The following is a 22,003-nucleotide window of genomic DNA, read 5'->3' on the forward strand; positions in this document are numbered from 1 at the left end:
AGCGGATGCAGTATACCACATTGGCAGATGTGCAGGTGAACATCTGCTTGATGTGGAAAGTCTTCTTGGGGCCTGGGATGGGGGTGAGGGAGGAGGTATGGGGGCAGGTGTAGCACTTCCTGCGGTTGCAGGGAAAAGTGCCGGGTGTGGTGGAGCTGGAGGGGAGTGTGGAGTGGACAAGGGAGTCACGGAGAGAGTTGTCCCTCCGGAAAGCAGATAACGGTGGGGAGGGAAAGATGTCTTTGGTGGTGGGGTCGGATTGCAGATGGCGGAAGTGTCGGAGGATGATGCGTTGGATCCGGAGGTTGGTGGGGTGGTACGTGAGGACGAGGGGGATTCTTTTTTGGTTCTTATTGCGTGGACGGGGTGTGAGGGATGAGGTGCGGGAGATGTGGGAGACACGGTTGAGGGCGTTCTCGACCACCGAGGAGGGGAAGTTACGGTCCTTGAAAAACGAGGACAACTGAGATGTACGGGAGTGGAATGCCTCATCCTGGGAGCAGATGCGGCGGAGGCGAAGGAATTGGGAATAGGGGATAGCATTTTTGCAGGAAGGTGGGTGGGAGGAGGAGTATTCTAGGTAGCTGTGGGAGTCGGCGGGCTTCAAATGAATATCGGTTTCTAGGTGGTTGCCCGATATGGAGACAGAGAGGTCCAGGAAGGGGAGAGAGGTGTTAGCGATGGTCCAGGTAAACTTAAGGTTGGGGTGGAAGGTGTTAGTGAAGTGTATGAACTGTTCGAGCTCCTCGTGGGAGCACGAGGCAGCGCCGATACAATCATCAATGTAACGGAGGAAGAGGTGGGGTTTAGGGCCGGTGTAGGTACAGAAGAGGGATTGTTCCACTCCGTGCTTGTGGCAAAGAAAGTGAATGCTCAGGGTGGTAGATAGGGGAGATCAATCAAGAATGCTACTTTTTTTTTGCTAGACAGTGTTGAATTTCTTCAGTATTATACAACCTCAACAATCCAAATAAGTACAGGGCATTCCATAACACCCCTTACTTGTGTCTTGTGAATTAACTAACCACAGCATTCCAAATCATTGACCTGCTTTTGCAGCTATATTACTTACATGGCTAGTCCAGTTCTTTTTCTAATCAATGGAACCACCAAGGATTACCATTAATGTTGATAGTATGGATTCAGTGTAATATGTAATTTATTGTCATAGAGTCTGTTTCCGTGCTGAATGATTCTTCGGTCCAACCAGTCCATGCCGATCATAATCCCAAACTAAACTTGTCCCACCTGCCTGTGTTTGGCCCATATCTCCCCAAACATTTCTTATTCATGTGCCTATCTAAATGTCTTTTAAATGTTATAACTGTACCCACATCCACCACTTCATCTGGAAGTTCATTCCATACATGAACCACTGTGTGTTAAAAATCTGCCCCTCATGTCTGTTTTTAAAATCTTTCTCTTCTCACCTTATAAATATGACCTCTAGTCTTAATCTTCCACTCTTGGGAAAAGACATCTGCCATTCACCTTATCCATGCCCTTCATGATTTTATAAACCCCTACAAAATATACCCTCAACCTCCTACACTCCAGTGAAAAAATGTCCCAGCCTATTCAGCCTCTCCTTATAACTCAATCCCTCCGTTCCTGGCAATATCCTGGTAAATCCCTTCTGAACCCTCTCCAGCTTAATCATATCCTTCCTGTAACAGGGTAGCAAGAATTGGACATAGTACTCCAGAAGATGCCCCACTAACATGTTGTACAGCCTCAACATAACACCCAAACTCCTATACTCAAACAGAGATGGTCAATGTCTGATACTTGTGTGGCACTTATGTGACTTCCCACGTCAGCCCAAGCCTGACGTTATCCAGGTTTTGATGCAGATGGATATGGGTTACTGTAGTATATAACAAGAGGCAAATGAGGTTGAATACTATGCAATCAGCGAACATCTCCAATTCTGACCTTGGATGAGGGAAGGTAATTGATGAAGAAACTGAAGATGGCTGGTCACAGGACACTAACCTGAGGAACTCCCACAGTCATGTCCTGTGAAAGAGTATTAACCATCTTCCTTTGTGCTAGCTATAACTCTCTCTCCTTTTTTTGAAACCAGGACTCATATTTGACATCCAATTCTTGAATACAATTTTTGCAGAATTTTGAGAAATTACAGCAAATGCCTTTGCTGCACATTCTCTTAACATCAGTTATAAATCAAGAGGACTTTGTCATTTATCCACATGAAAAGAAAAAGGCTACATATATGTAGCCTTTTTATGACCTCAAGGCACCCTAACATTTTACACTCAATTAAGTACTTTTGAGGTGTAATTAGCCTTACAATGTCATGTTAAATGGATAATTTATTTAACAACATTTCTTAAATGATAGCCAACGTTATTATGCTAAACCCAACTCCTGTGGGTTGACTTTTCCAAAGTTTTTCTATCCTCCTAATCACTGAAGCCCAAAATTAAGTAAACATTCTGTATCTTTTGCCATACGCACACGTTCTCTGCAAGTCTGTCACCGTATCTTTTACTGGTTCTACTTCGACGACTAGTGTGCCTATAGAAACTCTGGTCTTGCCTTCTATGAGTTGCTGATTTTCTTGCGTCTCTCTTTCTCGGATGGAATCGCCCTTTTTTGTAATATGCCCCTGCTCTGCGAAGAAGTTATTGAACCAGGCGGCTTCAGTGAGTAAGCCATGTTTTCTACTACTTCCATGAGACAAATTGTAAATAGAAAGGAGACGTTATTTGCATTATTCTCTTCGTGTGGAGGCCAAAATCTTCAAAAGGGACAGTAATTTCATGACAGCTAAACGTGATGAATGTAGATTAAGTTAGATGCAATACTCACCCTGAAGAAGGCAGAGTTGCAGTCCCAGATTCTGATACTTGCATTTCCATCGTTCGAAGTTTTTACAACAGTTCTCTTCCAACCTTCTCGTCAGCAGACTTCTTTTTGCCTTTCCTCGTTCGACTGTAAAGTAACAGCAAGAATCGAAGCAATGTTGAAGACAAAGCGATGTGAAATGATTTCGGGTATTAGCGGCGTAGGACACTGCAGAAAGCTGGATTTGATCAACGCCAATGTGCGTGGATTTCTCCTTTCCCCTCCTCCTCCACAAACCTTAATGTACAGAAGGATTTGGTTCGCGCTTCCGCGAACCTCTCTATCTCTCTCCCTTTCTCTGTGCGGGCTATGATCCAGCCCAGCTTCTGCCCCAGTCTCCAGCGTAAATGGCTCAACTTAAGCGCGGCGCCGATCGCTCCCGCTCCACTTTCGCAAACACAAACATTTTCAAGCTATGACATGTGTGAGAACTTGCCTCTCCACATCAAACTTTCCACGCTGTGTGTGCGCTCGATCCCGGACACGGCGGTTTCAACATACCCCTCCCCCACCGTCCTGCTTCCTCAGCACTAGGTTTCACATAGATTGGACACAATTGCACACCAGCACCCAACTCTTTAGCAAAGTGGTATTTGCATACAACTACACACAAGTGGTTTCGTTTCCCTGGTTTAAGTTTCTGTTGGCTTGAGCTGCGCATCTCAATTCTTGCCACTAGGATGCGAGAGCTTTCGTGCCAGGATTGAAGGTTCCACCTGCAATTAAAGCAGAACCTTGCCAGATTTTCAGTATACTGATCTTAAAAACAGTATGTCCCAGGCAGCGATCAGTGGAGCCTTATTTATTTTCCCACTCTGTTCAGCCAACTTGCCAAACATGTCGAAATGACTGTTTTGCATTTTGATTTACACTTGATCGAAAGTCCCAACATTTTCACTTGGAATTCAAACGCAATTTTTCTTAGTGCAACTGGGCTTTTGCGACCAACACCTTTTAACCTTTTCTCCAGACCAACCGAGGTTTTTCAGCAGCAGTGTGGGAAAAGAAGAAACACGTTGGTAGTGTACCTACCCCTAGACCGGGAGGCCTAGGTTCGAGCCCCACCTGTTCCAGAGGTGCGTAATAACATCTCTGAACAGGATGATTAGAAAAAATGGGTTAACAGCAGAGTTCGTGGGGGTTCATGCAGTGCGGTGGTCGTGTCCCTGCCTTTGAGCTGGGAGGCTCAGTTTCAAGGCCTAGAAGTGTGTTATAACGTTTCTGAACAGGTTGATTAGGGAAAAAAAAGGAGAAATGGACAATTTCACTGATACCCTAGTGGCACCCTTAAAATTTGAGAACTTTTAAAAGAAATTGGACTTTGGTCCCGTTTTATATTGTTAACGTTTGACGTTAAAAGAAGTGTAAGAAATCTAAACAATTCCTTACAGTGCTGCAATTTTTGTTTCCTGGCCATTGCTTAACTTTGAGCGAAAATGAACACTGGCAACACACGGTGGTTGCTTCATAGCAAGGTAGACATCTAGTGAAGTATCAACACTGCATCTGCCGTGACTCTACTCACGGAAATTTGGGAAGACCCGACTTCTCTTCACGTCCAGCTGCGCTTTATCGGAGTTGGGGGAGAAAGGTGTCCAGTGAGTTTAAACACCTGCATTTCTCTGCATTTTCCTTTATCTAGCCACTCCTTCTTTTGAAGGAATGTGCTTCTCTTGTGAATGCGATCGCTTGATACAGTGCGAGTTCTTTCAGCTAGTCAGTTTCTGCAGTTCGACCAGTGAAAACTGATTAGTTAGGCTCAGATTTCCTAAGAATTCACCGGGATTTTGAACAGCAGGAAGTTGTTCACGGAGCAGTGACACATAACCCCGCTTGGATTTCGTGTTAACGAAAAAAAAAGTTTATTTTCAATTGATTACTGGATTAGTTGAAGTCACAATATTTCCAACGAAACCTTACTGCGAAATTCCTATTTGATATAATTTTGAAGTAGTTTTTTTTTGCTCTGTTGTCCATCACATTACTAAAGACTACTCCGCCCAAAACTAATCCCTTGATACAACGGCCTCCCGATGCCGCAGTAATTCTATCCATTTGGGGACGCGTACTTTTCTGATCTTAATCTCTACCTCGTGGCAGAAGCGTGTTACTGCAGCTATGGCTGTGTCTGTCACCTGCAGGTAGAGGTAATGCCAAGGTGAGGGCAAAACCATGAGAGATTCAGTGACATGTTGATGTATTGGGGAGTCGGTGCTGTAGCAGTAATATCGCTAGACTAGCAATCCAGAGGCCCAAGGTAATAAAATAGATAAAGTTGTGGAGTTTAAATGTAATTGCTAGACCTGGAATGTAAATCAAGTCTCAGTCATGCTGACCTTGAAACTGTGATGGGTTGTTATAAAAGCCCATTCGGTTCACTAATGATCTTTAGTGAAGGAAATCAGCCAATTTTACCCAGTCTGGGCGCATAAGACTCCAGACACACAGTAATGTGGTAGAATGTAGTTAGCACTGAGGGTAGTTAGCCCTCTGAAACAATAAGCCACTTAGTTTAAATGGCACTTAGGAATTGGCCACAAATGTTGTCCTGGCTAGTGGCATCTACACAGAATAAAGTTTTTTAAAGGTATGTGAAAGCATTGGTGAGCACAGAAGATATTTACATTAATGGTTCCAGTGATGAAGAATCTTCAACTATAATGACAGATCGGAGAGGGTGGGTTTGTTCTCTTTGCACAGAAGAAGGCTAAGAGATCTGATACACGTTTTCAAAATAATGGGGGATCAGATAGAGACAAACTGTTCCCACTTGTAAAAGATCAAGAGAGCTAGTGCAGACATGAAGGGCTGAATGGCCTTCTATACCACAGCACTTATGTGGTAATGTGACATGTAATGGGTGCAAAATTCAAATTTGTGTAGATTGGAGATCATGTATAGACATGCTTGGTGCTTTGCATGGGTCACATAATCGTGCCAGCCATTGCTCATGTGACAACCTGTTACTGCAAAGGACATTGATGGGGATCCCCAATGTCCAATGGAAACCTCTCCAGTGATGAGGTCAAGGTGTCATCAGCTCTATTTTTGAGTTTGTCTCATGCAGATCCATTGAGTACACTTACTTATTACGTAGCAAAATCATGCTTTTGGGTGTATATGGGGCCTAGCAGTGGTGATATTTAAAGTTCCAAGTTTCCAATTTGCAGGTAAGATAATTCATTATAGTGGTGGCTATTGAAAACTCTGCAAGTGCGCAGGAATGGTTTTAGAATTGATTTGGTGAGTTCCTGCATTTGACAGAAAGTGTTACTGTACTGTAGGGCAAAGAGCTTAGTCATCTGCCCATTCAAAGGCTGTTACAGAACATGGGGATACAGTTCCAATGTCATTTGGATGTCAATTCAATAGCATCTGGTGGAGGAGACAGCATTCTGAGGGTAATCTAACATGTTGATTCATCATGACAGGAAGCTTAGCCCTATACATCTCAGTGTACATCCTCATTAGCACTTGCCTCTATACTGCCATCTCAAAGGCCTCATTTGACCCTCCTGTAGCAGATTTCAGTCGTGACCGCGACCTTCAGTTAGAGTTGACACAAACACTGTCCTTTTCCTTAGCCTGGCTGTGGCCCAGTTGTGCCTGACTCACCAAATGCAAATCCCTACTCTTTACTTGTATCCAAGATACATGCAGTGCCACATCTGATAGTGGCTATATGAATCAGAACAAATGGTGATGTTTCTTTTCTGTGCTGTTTCTTTCTTCTGAGTCTTTATGGCTGAGCTGTTGCAGGTTTTGGATATCTAAGAGCAAGAAATCAGAAAAGGAAACTGAACAGCTAGATATAAATGAAACAGAGATTTGGATGTGGGAATGACATTATTGGAATATATATGAGGGTGAGGAAAAGTATCTCGAAATCACGTCTGTGTCTTAAGTGCAGGAATTGCTGATCGGTGAGTGCTAGGGCTGTAGTACCTTAAGCAACATAACAGATTGGTGGAGCATTGGGTGCAGAATTCTTACGAAGATCCTTGATTACCCTCATGAAGTCATTAAACCTCCTTTTGCATTGATGCGAGTTCCGTGGGGGCTAAACTCTGAGAATTAACCTTGCCAGTTACCTGCTCCCATTCCTCTTTGAGGGTGATTGTTGAGGAGCTGGTAGCCTCTGCAGAAATATGGGCTCTCTCTTCCCATTTATTTCCTCAACTGAGGCCTCCAGCACTACCTGTGAGTGTCTCCCTGAAATGCTGTTCAGTTTCCTTGTTCAGAATTGCAGTACTGGTATTTAATGTCAAAGACCAGTGCGAGGTCAGAGAAGGCTATCTATGGAGGTTGCTGCTGCTCTCTGCACTCTAGTTGAATTTGTCTTCCTAGGGGGGTCACATCCAATCCTAATTCCGGTCATAGCTCTTCAGCCACTGGTGGAGATGTTGAGGAGAACTTTTGGAACAACATTCCATGTGTTGGACAGCAGGAAGACCTTTTTGTAGTTACTGGTATTGGTCAAATACACTTTCTTGATGATTGTCACAAATGATAGCATTTCAGAGATTCCTTGGCATGCTATCTTCCTGTCAGATGAGGGTGATATGGGTTGTGTTTTCATGCCAAGAGTGTTTCTGTACTGTATTTTAGTGTTTGGGCATAGATTCTGTCTGCACCTGTGGCCGTTTTTGGTTTCAGCTATCAAATGGTCTTTTCAATCTTGTACCGGGCTGGGGTTGTACGGAGATAATGCTGTGGAATATGGCACCCCATCAAGGACTGAGTCTCATTTGAGGAGGTCCTCAAAAAGGTCCTCCAATAAGTGCTGTTCTTGTGCTGTACTGTTCTGCGTTTTTATTGGTGGAAAACTTATCCAAGAACACTTGTGCTTATGAATTAATGGCTCCTGCTTATTCTCTTCAAATCAGTCTTGTTGCTTCCTGGTATGGAAGCCCAAAGCCTCCTCAGAACTGCTGCTTACAATAGATTCATGGAAAGACCAGGCACTGTTGACATTCTGTGGTTCCTCTTCATTAACTGCCATTAAGTTGACTGTGAGGCGCTCTCTCTTTCTTTGCAGGGTCCTTGAGTCCATTGATGTTGAATTTCCTGCAATAGTTCTTCTGCTGCCACCGCCTATGTTGGGCCAAGCTGATGGAGATAGTAAACCAGATTAAGCGATGGTCAGTCCAACAGTCCCTAGGTGATATGAACATCTTTGGGATCCCCTTTTTGACTATCAACTAAGAGGAACTGCTGAACAGTTGAGGTACTTGTTATGGTAAATCAACTGTGTTCAGTGGTCCATATTATTGATATGCCTGGCACAAGACTTCCAAAACCACCTCTTAGTCCAAGCTTGATCACAGTAAATGGTTACCAGGAAGGCAGAGGAAATATTTCAAGGTCATCCTTAAAGCTTCCCTGAAAAAACACAATATTTTCTCCTACTCACAAAAATTTCTAGGCCAAGATTGCACAAACTGGAGAAGAATTAGCAATGGTGGCAAACATTTTAAGCATCTGTGACAGGCCAAATCAAAAACAATGCAAACAGCAGCAGGAAGAAGCAAAAACTCAGCATTCCTGTGACCCACCTCATCAAACATCACTTGCCTCAACTGCGACTGATTGTACAAACCCAGCATTGACTATTTAGTCACCTCAGGATCCACAACAAAAGAGTAGAAGAAGATTATCCTCCATCCTGAGGGACTGCCTCGAAAGAAGACTGGTATTCGACAACAACTGTTGTGTTTTTGTGCAGCTCCTGTTTGAGAAAGAGAATCTACCTTTAAGAGGAGAAGGCTGTCTTAACAATGTTGCTGTCTGCAGTGCTGCCTGGCATGCCACTGAATGCTCCAGCAGCCAGCATGACTCAGGCCAAAACTGCAATCAGGTAAATGAGGTGGCAACACCCAGGTTTATGTGCTGCCTAAATCCATAAAAAACAAAGACAGAAATTGAATTTCAAATCTCCTCTTCATTTGGCGAGACTTTGCAAAGCACCTCTGTCCTGCCCAAAAGTATGACCATGACTTTCTAGTCACTTTCGATTTCAATCTATCATCTTGCTCTTATACTAGCATTGCTGTCCTCAGTCTTTTGCAGTGCTCCAGTGAAACCCAGTGGCGGCTAAAGGAGCATTACCTCATTTTCTGCTTAGGTATTTTACTGCTTTCAGGATTCAGCACTTGAGCTCAACAGCTTCAGAGCATTAGAGAATTAACACTGTCTTCTATTTTCAGAGTATTAATACTGTCCTCTCTTTTGTCTATCTCAACTGCGTGCCATATCTTGTTTGCTTGGGTCTGCTGTCAACGGAGCTAACCTGTTTTTCGCTATGAACATCTATTCTGCACTTATATATTTTTCTAACAACCATTAGTACAGCCAAATATTTTGAGTCTGAGCATCTTGACCATCTGTTCCAGTTACTCCTCCTCCCTCTTTGCCAACAACAAAAAAAGCGATCATTTTCCAGCCCCTTCAGTTCCAAAGAAGAGACATATTGGACACAAAACATTAACTCTGTTTATCTTTCCACAAATGCTGCCAGACCTGCTGAGTTTCTCCAGAACTTCCTGTTTTTATCTCAGACCCCCCAGTATCCACAGTACCTGTGTTTAAATGAACTTCAACCCCATATCCAACAAAAAAGACATGGACCAATTAGAAAGAATTACTAACCAAGCAATACAATGCATTTGTTGTCATCTGTTATGGTATAAACAAGGAGTGAGTAAGGTGTTGCAGAGTTAAAGGATGGAGGACAATAGGACCATATCATTGCTGATATTTTTTGGAGTCCATTCAAAAATCATTATTTGCTTTTATGTTTTATATTTATATCACAAATTTCTGTGTTCATATTTATAATTGAAATTGCCTATAGCTGGTTATTCAGTAACCAGCTTGAATAACAATAGACCTTGCGACCAGGAAAACGCTTCTGCTTTCAAATCTGCAAATTCTCGAAACTTCTGTTTATATATCAACATTATCACTTCACTGAAGCACGATGCTACAATATTAAAGATGGCATACATTTTTGAGTACTAAATATAAACATTATAGATTAAAGCAGGCGGGTTGACAATTTAAGTGCAAATATCAAGCAAGGAATTTCTGTAAAGTAATTTTCATTTTCATCATTGACAATGTCCAAACTTAAAAAACACCATCTTTTCAGAAAAGCAACAAGTAGCATGTAAAATAGAATCAGGTTTGCTCTGCACCAGTTAAACCAACGACTACTAAAATATGATATGGCCCAAAGTATTTGCCATTACTAGTTTGTCATTTACAAAGTAGCCATTTATAATATGTTGTGTTACTTGAAGTACTTTGCTGTTTGTTATGAGGTACAGTTACTTGTTATGCTTCTCAGTGTTTGAGTTCAGTTTCAGGTATTTGTTCTTAATTTTGTAGTCAGTACCTTCAAAGAAACAAATCTTCATTTGGGTAAATAGGAATACATGTACATCTCAAACTTGCAGTGGATGAGATCTCAGGTGTCACACTCCTGACATAATTGCTAAGCTTCTGCAGTGCTCCTGCTGTTTAGAACGGATGTAGGGATCTCAGATGAGAATGCTGTGAAAAGTCCACATGCAAATACTCACCTTTGTGTTTCAGCTATCACTTGTTATATAGTGAAATTCCTTTGTGCACACGGGCAAATCATATTAGCATCGACATTCCTATTTTAAGAGGCTGGAGCTACATATGTCTTTGCAAGTCCAGAAGGCACAATTGCTGTGTATGGTTTAAATGAACGCAGGGTCATTTACAATTCAAGCTACACTTTACAATTCTGTTATTATTTAATTAATGTCAATTACAAATTTTCAGGAATTGCAGAACTGCTGTGCTCTTAGCAGAAATTTTCCCAAGTTAAATTTGTACATCAATGAGAAAAAAAAAGCCAAATGTATGATGTAGATATTGTCAACTATCCTGAATGTAGGAACTGAGGTTTAAAAAGTTTGAACCTTCCATTATTTACAATTAAATGTTCAATTGTTCATATTAATTTACCCATGGTTCACTACTACAGATGAAGTAAGGAACTCCCACTTTCATTCTGACTTTTCTGTCCATATTGACCATTGATATTCCAATTAAACTCAATGCAAGTTTGAGAAATAGCACCTCGAGTGTCCACTGACCACTTTACAAGCTTCCAGTCTCAGCATTAAGTTCAACAGCTTCAAACTTTAACTATTGTTACTATTTTCTCTTGGAGAATTCACTTTTGCTTTACAATAACAATGCACCTCAACTGCAAATGTCAGAAAGGAAACAGGTCAACTGGACTGTTCATATGTTTTATATGTAGTGATTTATCATAGGAATCTATCCTCCAAAGGGGAAATGAGCCTTGCGTTAACCTGCAAAATGTTATTGTTCCAATGAAGAAAATAATGTAATTTATTAAAAATGTAAAACAATTTCTTCTGCTGTTTTGTACACTGATTTAATTGGACTGGCAGATTTGAGAAAAAAGACTCTGCTTGCGAATGTTGAAAAAATGGTCTGCATCTATTACTCCTCCATAAATTAACTGTTCTGTCTTTCAACTATTCCATTATGAATATTTGGCTGGGTTTCAAAACCTGGAGCTCAGCAGGTGCTGTTAATGATTCAAGTACCTTTGAAACTTTGAGCCAATCATAACAAAATATATATTTGATGTGGTGTCCTGTTTGTTTACAAAAGTAATAGGCATTTAAGGGATTATAACTTTCACTTCCCTTAGCTAATTTATCCCTAGCATCAATGATAATGAGTTTGAATTCAGGGTTTTCTTAGATTACTAAAAAAATATTTTCTTTATTGAATTTAACATAATTCCTGTTGCTGTTGTATGACTGCTAAGAACTGTATGTAGTTCACACTGTGTGTGCCTATGGAGGTCATATGGAGATGTTAAAGAATGTGGAGGTGTCATGGTGTATAGAGGTTGCATTCACATCAATGTACCATTTGATATGATTGAATCATCAAAGTTTCAAAGGTTTTTGAATCATTAAGACCACTTAATGAGCTCTTCAAAGTCTGCCCACCATCTACAAGGCACAGTTCAGGAGTGAGACATCCATTGACTGGATGGATGCAGCTCAACATCACTCAGAAAGCTTGACACCATCCAGGACACAGCAGCCTACTTGATTGGCTCCACGTCCATAAGCTTCCACTCCCTCCACCACTAACGCTCAGAAGCAGGAGTGTGGACTGTCTACAAGATGAACTGCAGCAATTCGACTGGGACAACACCAAGATCCCGGGACAAGCAAAGCAGAGACAAGCACACGAATTCCTGGAAGCCTGGTACTCCATTAAGAAAGCCATCAACAAACACATAGAGCTCGGCCCCGTAAATACTCCACTGCGAAGGAAAACCGGAAGTGAGGTAATCTAGCTCAACAGACTCCAGAGTTTAAATAACAGGCGGGAAAACACAACAGTGCTTCATCAGAGGCTGTTACCCAGCAGGGTAATGAAATGTCTGCGAAACAACGAACCAGCTCGGTGAGCCAACCAACTACGACATCCACAAGCTGAGCTGCAAATCTACTCTAAAATCTTGCAGAAATTCACCAAAATTCCTTAGGCAGCACCTTCAAAACCCACAACCACTTCCATCGAGAAGGACAAGGGCAGCAGATACATGAGAACATCACTATCTTCCACTTCCCCTACAAGCCACTCACCATCCTGATTTGGAAATCTAATGCTGTTCCTTCACTGTCGCTGGGTCAAAATCCTGGAATTGCCTCCCTAAGGGCATTATGGGTCTACCTACAGCATGTGGACAGCAGCGATTCGGAAAGCAGCTCACCACCACTTCTCAAGGGCATCCAGGGATGAGTAATAAAAGTCTGGCCAGCCAATGATGTCCACATTCCCACGACTGAATAAAAAAAGGGCACATAAAGGTGGGGTAGGAAATTTGAGGTGGCACTGGATGGCTTTGGCGTGAGTAAAAGAAAAGGGTGAGGTTTAGGGGATATTTGCATGACGTTGGGGTCTGAACTGCTGTGTAGAAGAACTGAAGCAGCCTTTCTAACACGTCTGCCTCTGCATCCACATCCACATTCCGTATGCACTTCACTGTGTCTCACAAAATGCATTGTGAATCCAACTCATAAAAAGATGAAAATCCCTCAGTCATGTGAGTCAGGTGTGCATTTTGTGAATTGTGAAAGTGTACAAATTGGGTTTTCCTAAGCCCAAACTTTTGTCCTGTGACTTCCTAAGTCAGATCGTTACTTGTCAAACTATTCTTTCTTTTGCCATTCAATACTGGCCATTCAAGTCTAGACAGAAAGATGAAGGTGATTTCTCTACCAAAGTGAGAGCAAATTATTTATTTATATCATGGATAGTTGGTTGTTTGCACAATATTAGTGTCAATTGTGCATCAAAAAAGCTTTTGTGGAATTTGTAGAGAACTCAAGTTTCCAAACTGGAAACTTCCAGCAGAATATACGCTTATTTCTCTTAAACAGATGCTCTATGTATTTAACCGCTTTTCGTAATAAGTTTGTATTGCACTATTCAAATGCTACACTTACGATTGCCGCATTGTTCAAATGGTAAAACTCTTCAGAAATATTCATAGGTTTTCTACAAGCTTTGTTTGAATTGTTGCACATTGCATCCTTACATTTTACAAAGGAAACTTCTGTCTGTAACCTTAGAACTGGTTTCACATGTTGGCATTGCAAAATATCTTCAGAATATTTTATGACTTTTCATGCTGCCATTTTAAAATTCCTGCCAGTGCAGTTAATGCCATTAAAACTCAAAATCTCATGCAATCTTGATGGGAGCAAAATTAAAGATAAAAGTTGTGTAAATGGGTGCAGAAAGTCATGTTACATGAAATAAAAGAAACTTGACATCAATGCTTGAACAGATAATGAACAAATAAAACTGCTTTTTTCCTCGAATGCTACTTAGAGAATTAAGTAGTTCACAAATCAAAACTGATATTTACAAATTCACTCCGTTCACATCTATTTTACTGTCAACTGATTCCAGATTCCAGCATCTGAGGTAATTTCCTCCTATTTCACTTTCAAATCTGATCTTGATTTTAGGTTTGGATTTCAAGTAAATGCATTCTTAAATAATACCATATTTGGGGTAGTCATATAGGTGGACATCATGGGTCCCCAATGGTGATTTTTGGTCTACTTATCAGTTCGCCATGTGAGGGATGTGGAAAGTATCTCCATCTTAATTTGCATGATCCTTGTTTGTATAATGCCGATAAATTGTATGTGTTCTTTATTAATTTGTTGTTTTTTTTCACATTTTCTTTTCCTGGTCAGATTTTCAAATTATTCCATACATTTTAGCTTTGAGCATTGAATATTTAAATGGACAATCAGATTTGGTTCATAAAATGTAGGCACAAAATACAGAATACCGATCTGTAACCCAGTTTCGAATATGCAGCCAGCAATAAGAAATTAAAAAGCTCCAAAATCTTCCCACAGGCTAAGTTTAACCTGCTTCATTGACAGAACCCAGCCAAGCTACACAAATCTGTACTTTGTAGGTGTGATTTTGATTTAGATAATAAGTTGATTTGAATTTTGTTGCCTTTTGTGCGTGCCTTGAGGCCATTTAGCTGCCTGATGCCTATCTTCCCACGAGAATGTAGGGCAGAGGTGGGGTTGGGCAGGAAGTTGGTGAAAGGGCCACCTTATTTCATTATATAAGACCCATACCTTCAGCACTAGCAAGGGGTTGTTGTCTGTAAAATCCAGCCAATGTTTTCAACAATGGCCACTGCTTGATCCTGGCACTGCTGGAACGACAGAGCTGTCATCCAAATAAATAAGCTGGCAGGTCTCTGGGGTGGGACTTTCTCCCAGGTAATGGTGGAATTCACACACTGACTTAGTTAAGGCTGATCCCATCATATTATCCCTATGGACAAGCTGGCTTCTGAGTCAACAGGCTAAAGGTAAATTTTCCATGTTTGGGAAGATGGGAGAGGTGGGGTGTTGGGGCTGCAGGTTATGTCTCTACATAAAATCCAGCCACACATTCTAATGACAATACACCACGTAATAGTGTCACTCATGTCAACATATTCCACACTCCTCAGCAAGCTTTTCATTTTCTTCACAAACGCTCAAGCCTGGCCTGTATGAAATTGATGTAGCAGAAGAAATTTGATGTTTGTACCCCATTTTATACAGGAACCCAACCTCAGTGGGGTGAGTGTTCGTATACAATGCTGTCTTGACCACAAAAGGTGCAGAGGGATAAGTTACACAATTAGAAGTATGGAGTAGAATCCTGACTTTTATTTTCAGGAAATCTATGTGTAGCTATTTGCACACCAAAACGCACATCCACATCTGGTTGAAAATGGAGCTTGACACATTCTAAAATAGTAATCAATAGGTTACATTCTAACGGGTGCATTTCCAATTTGTTTCTGGTCATTGACTATGAAGTGAGTCAACAGATATCAGGGGTGGAAGGGAATATGGAGATGAGACCGTAATGAGATCAGTTATAATCTTAATGAATGCAGAAGCAGGCTGAGGGAGCTGAATTGCCTACTCCTAATCCTTTTGTATTAATTTGTATACATTTGTATTAATTTCATTAGTTTTCTGATTATTGGTATCAGGCTAATTTCAGTTGTCCCCAGGTTTAACTTTGCCAACTGTTTTTAGCATGAACACATTTTACTCTTTCTAGATTATAACCTCATTAATGTTCATCAAATTTCTGAAAATTAACAGCAGCTTCACAAATCTTCTCATCTTTCTAAGATTTATGATAATTAATTGTTTACAACCAGCATGTTTTGAAGTCTGAAATGACTTGTTATCATGTCTGTGTAAAAGAATGTCTGGGAATTCCAATCATAAACATAAATTAACTACAAAAATAACAGGTTTCTTACTTTATATATGTCCCAGAATGGGGTTACAAGGGAAAAAAGAATGTTTTGAAAATTAAGTGAGGTGGTAACAGCTATTTTTAATGTAACATGCCAGGACTGTTCAAGTTTGATGTAAGATTGGGTGTGAGCATGTGCAGGAGATGTCATAGAGAGACACATGTACACACTTACTCATTCAGTGGGTTGGCTCTCATCGCAATTGTTCAATAACTAAAAGGCACAAGAAATGCAAAATCAAACTGTCATGCAATAGTTGAGTATGGAAGCTTGGTTTATTAACTCATAACAATGTATATTTTATTGTTAATGTTATAATCATAGTTTAGTCTGATTCACAAATGAGTATTAGACTAGCAAATAAAAGTTGAAACTGTGAGAAATCTGAAATTAAAACAGAAAATGTTAGAAATATGCAGTAGATTGTTCTGAAGGGAAATGTTTCAGCTAAGTACACCTTAAATATGCCAACCCATTTGCTCTTCAATGCCGAATGAGATGTGAATTTTCTGTATTCTTTGTTTTTACTGCGTAGTCAACATTTGTTTTATTTTAGCAATTTGGTTGGCTAAACCGTTTGAATTTACAACATTAAAGAAATGTTCAGTCTCTTAGAAACTGAAAAAAAACATTTTCAATAGATGAATATATTAGTTAGTTGAGTTCTGAAATCAACGCATTGCAATTGGCCATAAGACCATAAGACGTAGGAGCAGAAGTTAGGCCATTCAGCCCATTGAGTTTGCTCTGCCATTCAATCATGACTGATAAGTTTCTCAACCCCATTCTCCTGCTTTCTCCCCGTAACCTGTGATCCCCTTGACAATCAAGAACCTATCTATCTCTGTCTTAAATATACTCAATGATCTGCCCTCCACAGTCTTCTGTGGCAGTGAATTCCATAGATTCACCACTCTCTGGCTGAAGAAGTTTCTCCTCATCTCTGTTCTAAAAGGTCTTCCCTTTACTCTAAGGCTGTGCCCTTGGGTCCTAGTCTCTCCTACCAATGGAAGCATCTTCCCAAAATCCATTCTATCCAGGTCAGTCAGTATTCTGTAAGTTTCAATTAGATCCCCCCTCATCCTTCTAAACTCCATTGAGTATAGACCCAGAGTCCTCAAACATTCCTCATATGTTAAGCTTTTCATTCCTGGGACCATTCTCGTGAACCTCCTCTGAACCCGCTCCAAGGCCAGTACATCGTTCCTGAGAAATGGGGCCCAAAACTGCACACAATACTCCAAGCATGGCCTGACCAGAGCCTTATAGAGCCTCAGAAGTACATCCCTGCTTTTTTATTCAAGACCTCTGAAAATAAATGCCAAAGTTGCATTTGCCTTCCTAACTACTGACTCAACCTGCAAGTTTACCTTAAGAGAATCCTGGACTAGAACTCCCAAGTCTCTTTGCAGTTCAGACTTCTGAATTTACTCCCTATTTAGAAAATAGTCCATACCTCTATTCTTCTGACCAAAGTGCATGACCTCACACTTTCCCACATTGTACTCCATCTGCCATTTCTTTGCCTACTCTCCTAACTTGTCCAAATCCTTCTACAGCCTCCCCAACTCCTCAATACTACCTGTCTCTCTACTTATCTTTGTAACATCTGCAAACTTAGCCAGAATGCCCTCAGCTCCTTCATCTAGATCATTAATGTATGAAGTGAAAAGTTATGGTCCCAACAGTGACCCTTGTGGAACATCACTAGTCACCGGCTACCATCCTGAGAAAGACCCTTTTATCCTCACTCTCTGCTTTCTGTCAGACAGCCAATCTTCTATCCATGCCAGCACCTTGCCTCTAACACCATGGGCCCTTATCTCACTCAGCAGCCTCCTGTGTGGCACCTTATCAAAGGCCTTCTTGAAGTCCATGTAGATAACATCTATTGGTTCTCCTTGGTCTAACCTGCACATTACTTCCTAAAATAATTCTAACAGATTTGTCAGGCATGACATCCCCTTGATGAAACCATGCTGGCTTTGCCTTATTTTACCATGCACTTCCAAGTATTCAGAAATCTCATCCTTTACGATGGACTCTAAAATCTTACCCATGACCAAGGTTAGGCTAATCGGCCTGTAATTTTCAGTCTTTTGCCTCACTCCCTTTTTAAACAGGGGTGTCAGCGATTTTCTGGTCCTCTGGGACCCTCCCTGACTTTAGTGATTCCTGAAAGATCATCACTAACGCCTCCACTATCTCTTCAGCTATCTCCTTTACAACTCTGGTGTAGCCCATCTGATCCTGGTGGTTTATCCACCTTCAGGCCATTCAGTTTTTCTAGCACCTTCTCCTTGGTGATGGCCACCATACTTAGCTCTGCCCCCTGACTCTCTCGAATTTTTGGGATATTACTTGTGTCTTCTACTGTGAAGACTGACGCAGAGTAATTATTCAGTTCCTCAGCCATTTCCTTGTTCCCCACTATCTCTCCAGCGTCATTTTTCAGTGGTCCATTGTCCACTTTTGCCTCTGATTTTCCCCTTATATATCTAGAGAAACACCATACAGTCCTCTTTTATATTATTGGCTAGCTTACCCTCATATTTAATCTTCTCCTTCCTTATTTCTTTTTTTTTTGTTGCCCTCTGTTGGTCCTTGTAAACTTCCCAATCCTCTGGTTTCCACACTGCCCTTTGCCACATTATATACTTTCTCTTTTGCTTTTATACTATCCCTGACTTCCCTCGTCAGCCATGGTTGCCTCATCATCCCTGTAGCATGCTTCTTTTTCCTAGGGATTAATTTTTGCTGTGTCTCCTGAATTATTCCTAGAAACTCCTGCCATTGCTGTTCCACTGTCTTTCCTACTAGGCTCCTCTCCCAGTCAATTCTGCCCAGCTCCTCTCTCATGCCTCTGTAGTTGCCTTTATTCAGCTGTAGTGCCATTAACTCTGATTCTATCTTCTCTCTCTCAAAAAGCAGAGTAAATTCAATCATATTATGATCACTGCGTCCTCAGAGTTCTTTCACCTTAAGCTTCCCCAAGTCTGCCTCATTGCACAACAATAAATCCAGTATTGCCTGTTCTTTAGAGGGCTCCATCACAAGCTGCTCCAAAAAGCCATCTCGTAGACATTCCACAAATTCCTTTTATTTGCGATTCACTACCAACCTGATTTTCTCAGTCCACCTGCGTATTGAAATCCCCCATGATCACCGTAACTTTGCCTTTCTTACACAGCTTTTCTATCTCCTGGTGCATCTTGCGCCCCAGCTCCAGACTATGGTTTGGAGGCTTGTACATAATTCTAACTATGTTTTTTTTACCTCTGCGGTTCCTCAGCTCTACCCACACAGAATCTACACCATCTGACCCTAGTTCATTTCATACTATTGATTTAATTTCACTTCTTGCTAATAAAGCAACCCCACCCCCTCTGCCCACTTGCCTATCTTTCCGATTAGATGTATATCCTTGGATATCCAACTCCCAATCCTGATCCCTTTGCAGCCATGTCTATGTGATGCCCACCATGTCATATCTGCCAATTTTGATCTGCACCACAAGCTCATTTACCTTGTTTCTTATACAGCATGCATTCAGATATAACACCTTCAATCCTGTATTAACTGTCCCACTTCTCATTGTCACTCATTTATCCAGTGTGCATGAAGTTTGATTACTAACCCTTTCCAAACACTCTGTCCTATTTGTGTCTCTGCTGGAGACTTTAATAACTCTCCTGAGTTCTCCTTTCCTATTTTTTTCTTCATATTTTTCCACACAGTGGAATCTACCCCTACAGATGTTAGCCTGCTGCTTTGTTCCCCACTGGGTGATGTTTCACCATTCCCTTCTCCCCCACTTTCTAGTTTAATGTCCTGTTGACCAGCCTGTTTACCCTTTTTGCTAGAACATTGGTCCCAGCTCGGTTCAGGTGGAGACCGTCCCAACGGTACCGATCCCTCCTGTTCTAATCCTGATGCCAGTGCCCCATTAAAAGGAACCCCTCTTTCCTGCACCACTCTTTTGGACTCGTGTTTATTTCCCTTATTCTAGCGTCCCTATACCAATTTGCACATGACTCGGGCAGTAATCCGGAGATTACAACCCTTGAGGACCTGCTTTTTAATTTCGTTCCTAGCTCCTGATAATCCCTGAACATGTGCTGTTTCCTAGTCTTGCATATGTTATTGTTTCGATGTGGACCACAACAACTGGATCCTGTCCCTCCCTCTCTAATATCCTTTCAAGCCAGTCTGAGATATCCCTTACCTTGGCACCAGGCAGGCAACACACCATGCAGGACTCCCGATCCTGCTTACAAAAGATACTATCTATTCCCCTGATTATAGAATCCCCGACAACTACCACCTGTCTTTTTGCTCCCCCCTGTTGAATAGCCTCCCGTACCACGGTGCAGTGGTCAGTTGGCTCATCCTCCCTGCAGCCCTTTTCCTCATCCACACAGGGAGCAAGTACCTCATACCTGTTGGAAAAGGTCAAGAGCTGAGGCTCCTCTGTTCCTGACTGCAGGATCCCTCTACCTGCCTCACTTGCAGTCACCCCCTGCTGTCCCTGGCCCCTGACCAAATTTGAATTACTTAATCTACCAAGTGTGACTGCCTCCTGAAACAAAGCGTCCAGGTGCTCCCAGATGTGCCGCAGTGTTTGAAGCTCAGATTCCAGCTCATCAACTCTGAGCCGAAGTTCCTCGAGCAACCAACACTTGGTGCAGATGTGGTCACTGCAGTTCGCAATGGGATCAGCCAGCTCGCACATCATACAGCTACAACACATCACCTGTCCCGCCATCTCTACTTAGTTAATTACTTTATTGAGTTAATTAAATTTATTGATACTTCTTGACTCTGTTCTTTTTTCAAATTTAGTGCAGATTTCCTCCCAGTGAATCGGGTCACAGCCTCCCTGTGATGTCACTCCAGTTTTTTCTCGCAGCTACAATGTGCCCCGAGCTCCGGTACCTTTATACTCACTCTGCTGCCTCTGCTGCTTGGCCAGAACAGTCTGTAAAATGGGTGAGAATATCACTCCTGCCTGGTCTTTCTTTCTGAAGAAGTCGATTGAATGGTGATCTCATTCTTTTTACGTTCTATGCTGTTGTACCTGGTATTTTTATGATAATCAAATATGACATCCATTTTTATTTGATTTTCTTCCAGAAAAAGGGCATGCATGAAACCAAGGTTTCACTGTATTATAACAATAACCTGAGATTGAGAAACTTTGTGCATGATTTAGAAGTATAGGGCTGTTCTGAAAGTTAAATGAACTGTTAATAACATTCACATTTGAAACATTTTATGATTTACTGGTATTCTGCCAAAAAAGCAGCTGCTATGCATCTGATTCATTTTAACCTTTCATCCTACAGGCTACATCTGCTGTTGTTAGGTAATTATCAGGTGCAGTTTTCTCACAGCTGCTCATGTTAAAGCACCAAATATGGGTTGAATTCCCATTCCCGTTTACCTATTATTTTAATCATATTTTGTACATGTCTAACAGGGCATTGCCTTTTATAAACATTCCTATTTCCAGTTCCAGGTTGCAAAAACAAGGTGCCAAGGAGGGCATTGTGACGTGGTTCATTTGTATCATCCAGAGGGTGGGTGTAGTAGATAGATCAAGAGTTTGTGTGTTGTGGAAGTTCAGCAAACAGGTGCCACAACCAGCACCATTTACCATTCTTATTTGTCTTCCACAGCAAAATGCCCAGAGCTGCCCTTCTTCCTGAGCTGAGATCCTTCAACTCTCATGATACATTGAAACATACGACAACAGAAATTGCTGGAGAAACTCAGCAGGTCTGTCAGCATCTGTGGAGAGCAAACAGGGTTAATGTTTTGAGTCCTGTGTTCTCAGGAAGGGCTGCAAGACTTGAGCTGTTAACTCCGCTTTCCTTCCACAGATGCTGCCAGACCTGCTGAGTTTCTCCAGCAATTTTTGTTTTTGTTTGTTTCAGATCTCCTGCATCCACAGTTCTCTGTCTCATAGTGCATTGCCACACTGTGTCAGTGCTTCCAAATACAACAGCTATGTTCCCATTTAATCACTTAAATCACCACCTGAACATACAGACCAACAACTGTGACTTCAGCTATTTCTTCATATAACATGGAGTGAAACAAATTGGCTGAAGACTGGCATTTGTGATGCTGGAGATGCAAGGAGGGAGGCCTATATGGATCATCCACTTGCAGCTTCTGGTTGCAGATGCTTACAAATATTTTAGCATTTTGTTTTCTGCTAATAAGTTGAGATCC

The 22,003-nt window shown here is 41.5% G+C and overlaps 1 protein-coding gene across 3 annotated transcripts in view; it reads right to left on the minus strand.

Annotated features, from left to right (window-relative positions):
• The window catches only part of cobll1b (cordon-bleu WH2 repeat protein-like 1b), a 152,047-nt gene extending 147,398 nt beyond the window's left edge, over positions 1 to 4,649 (minus strand). Inside the window, exons 1-2 of one of the 3 annotated variants that reach the window (XM_048598982.1) lie at positions 4,397 to 4,649; positions 2,836 to 2,958 (exon numbers count right to left, since the gene is read on the minus strand). In XM_048598982.1, the coding sequence (XP_048454939.1) occupies positions 2,836 to 2,885 (50 nt within the window). In that variant the 5' untranslated portion in view covers positions 2,886 to 2,958; positions 4,397 to 4,649. Of the gene's footprint in view, positions 1 to 2,835; positions 2,959 to 3,307; positions 3,494 to 4,396 lie in introns of those variants that run through there. The other 2 variants (XM_048598983.1, XM_048598984.1) reach the window with 2 other exon arrangements.
• Between the last annotated feature and the right edge of the window lie 17,354 nt (positions 4,650 to 22,003).

This window comes from Rhincodon typus, chromosome 7 (assembly GCF_021869965.1).
Source record: "Rhincodon typus isolate 14 chromosome 7, sRhiTyp1.1, whole genome shotgun sequence".
In the NCBI taxonomy this organism is placed as follows: domain Eukaryota; kingdom Metazoa; phylum Chordata; class Chondrichthyes; order Orectolobiformes; family Rhincodontidae; genus Rhincodon; species Rhincodon typus.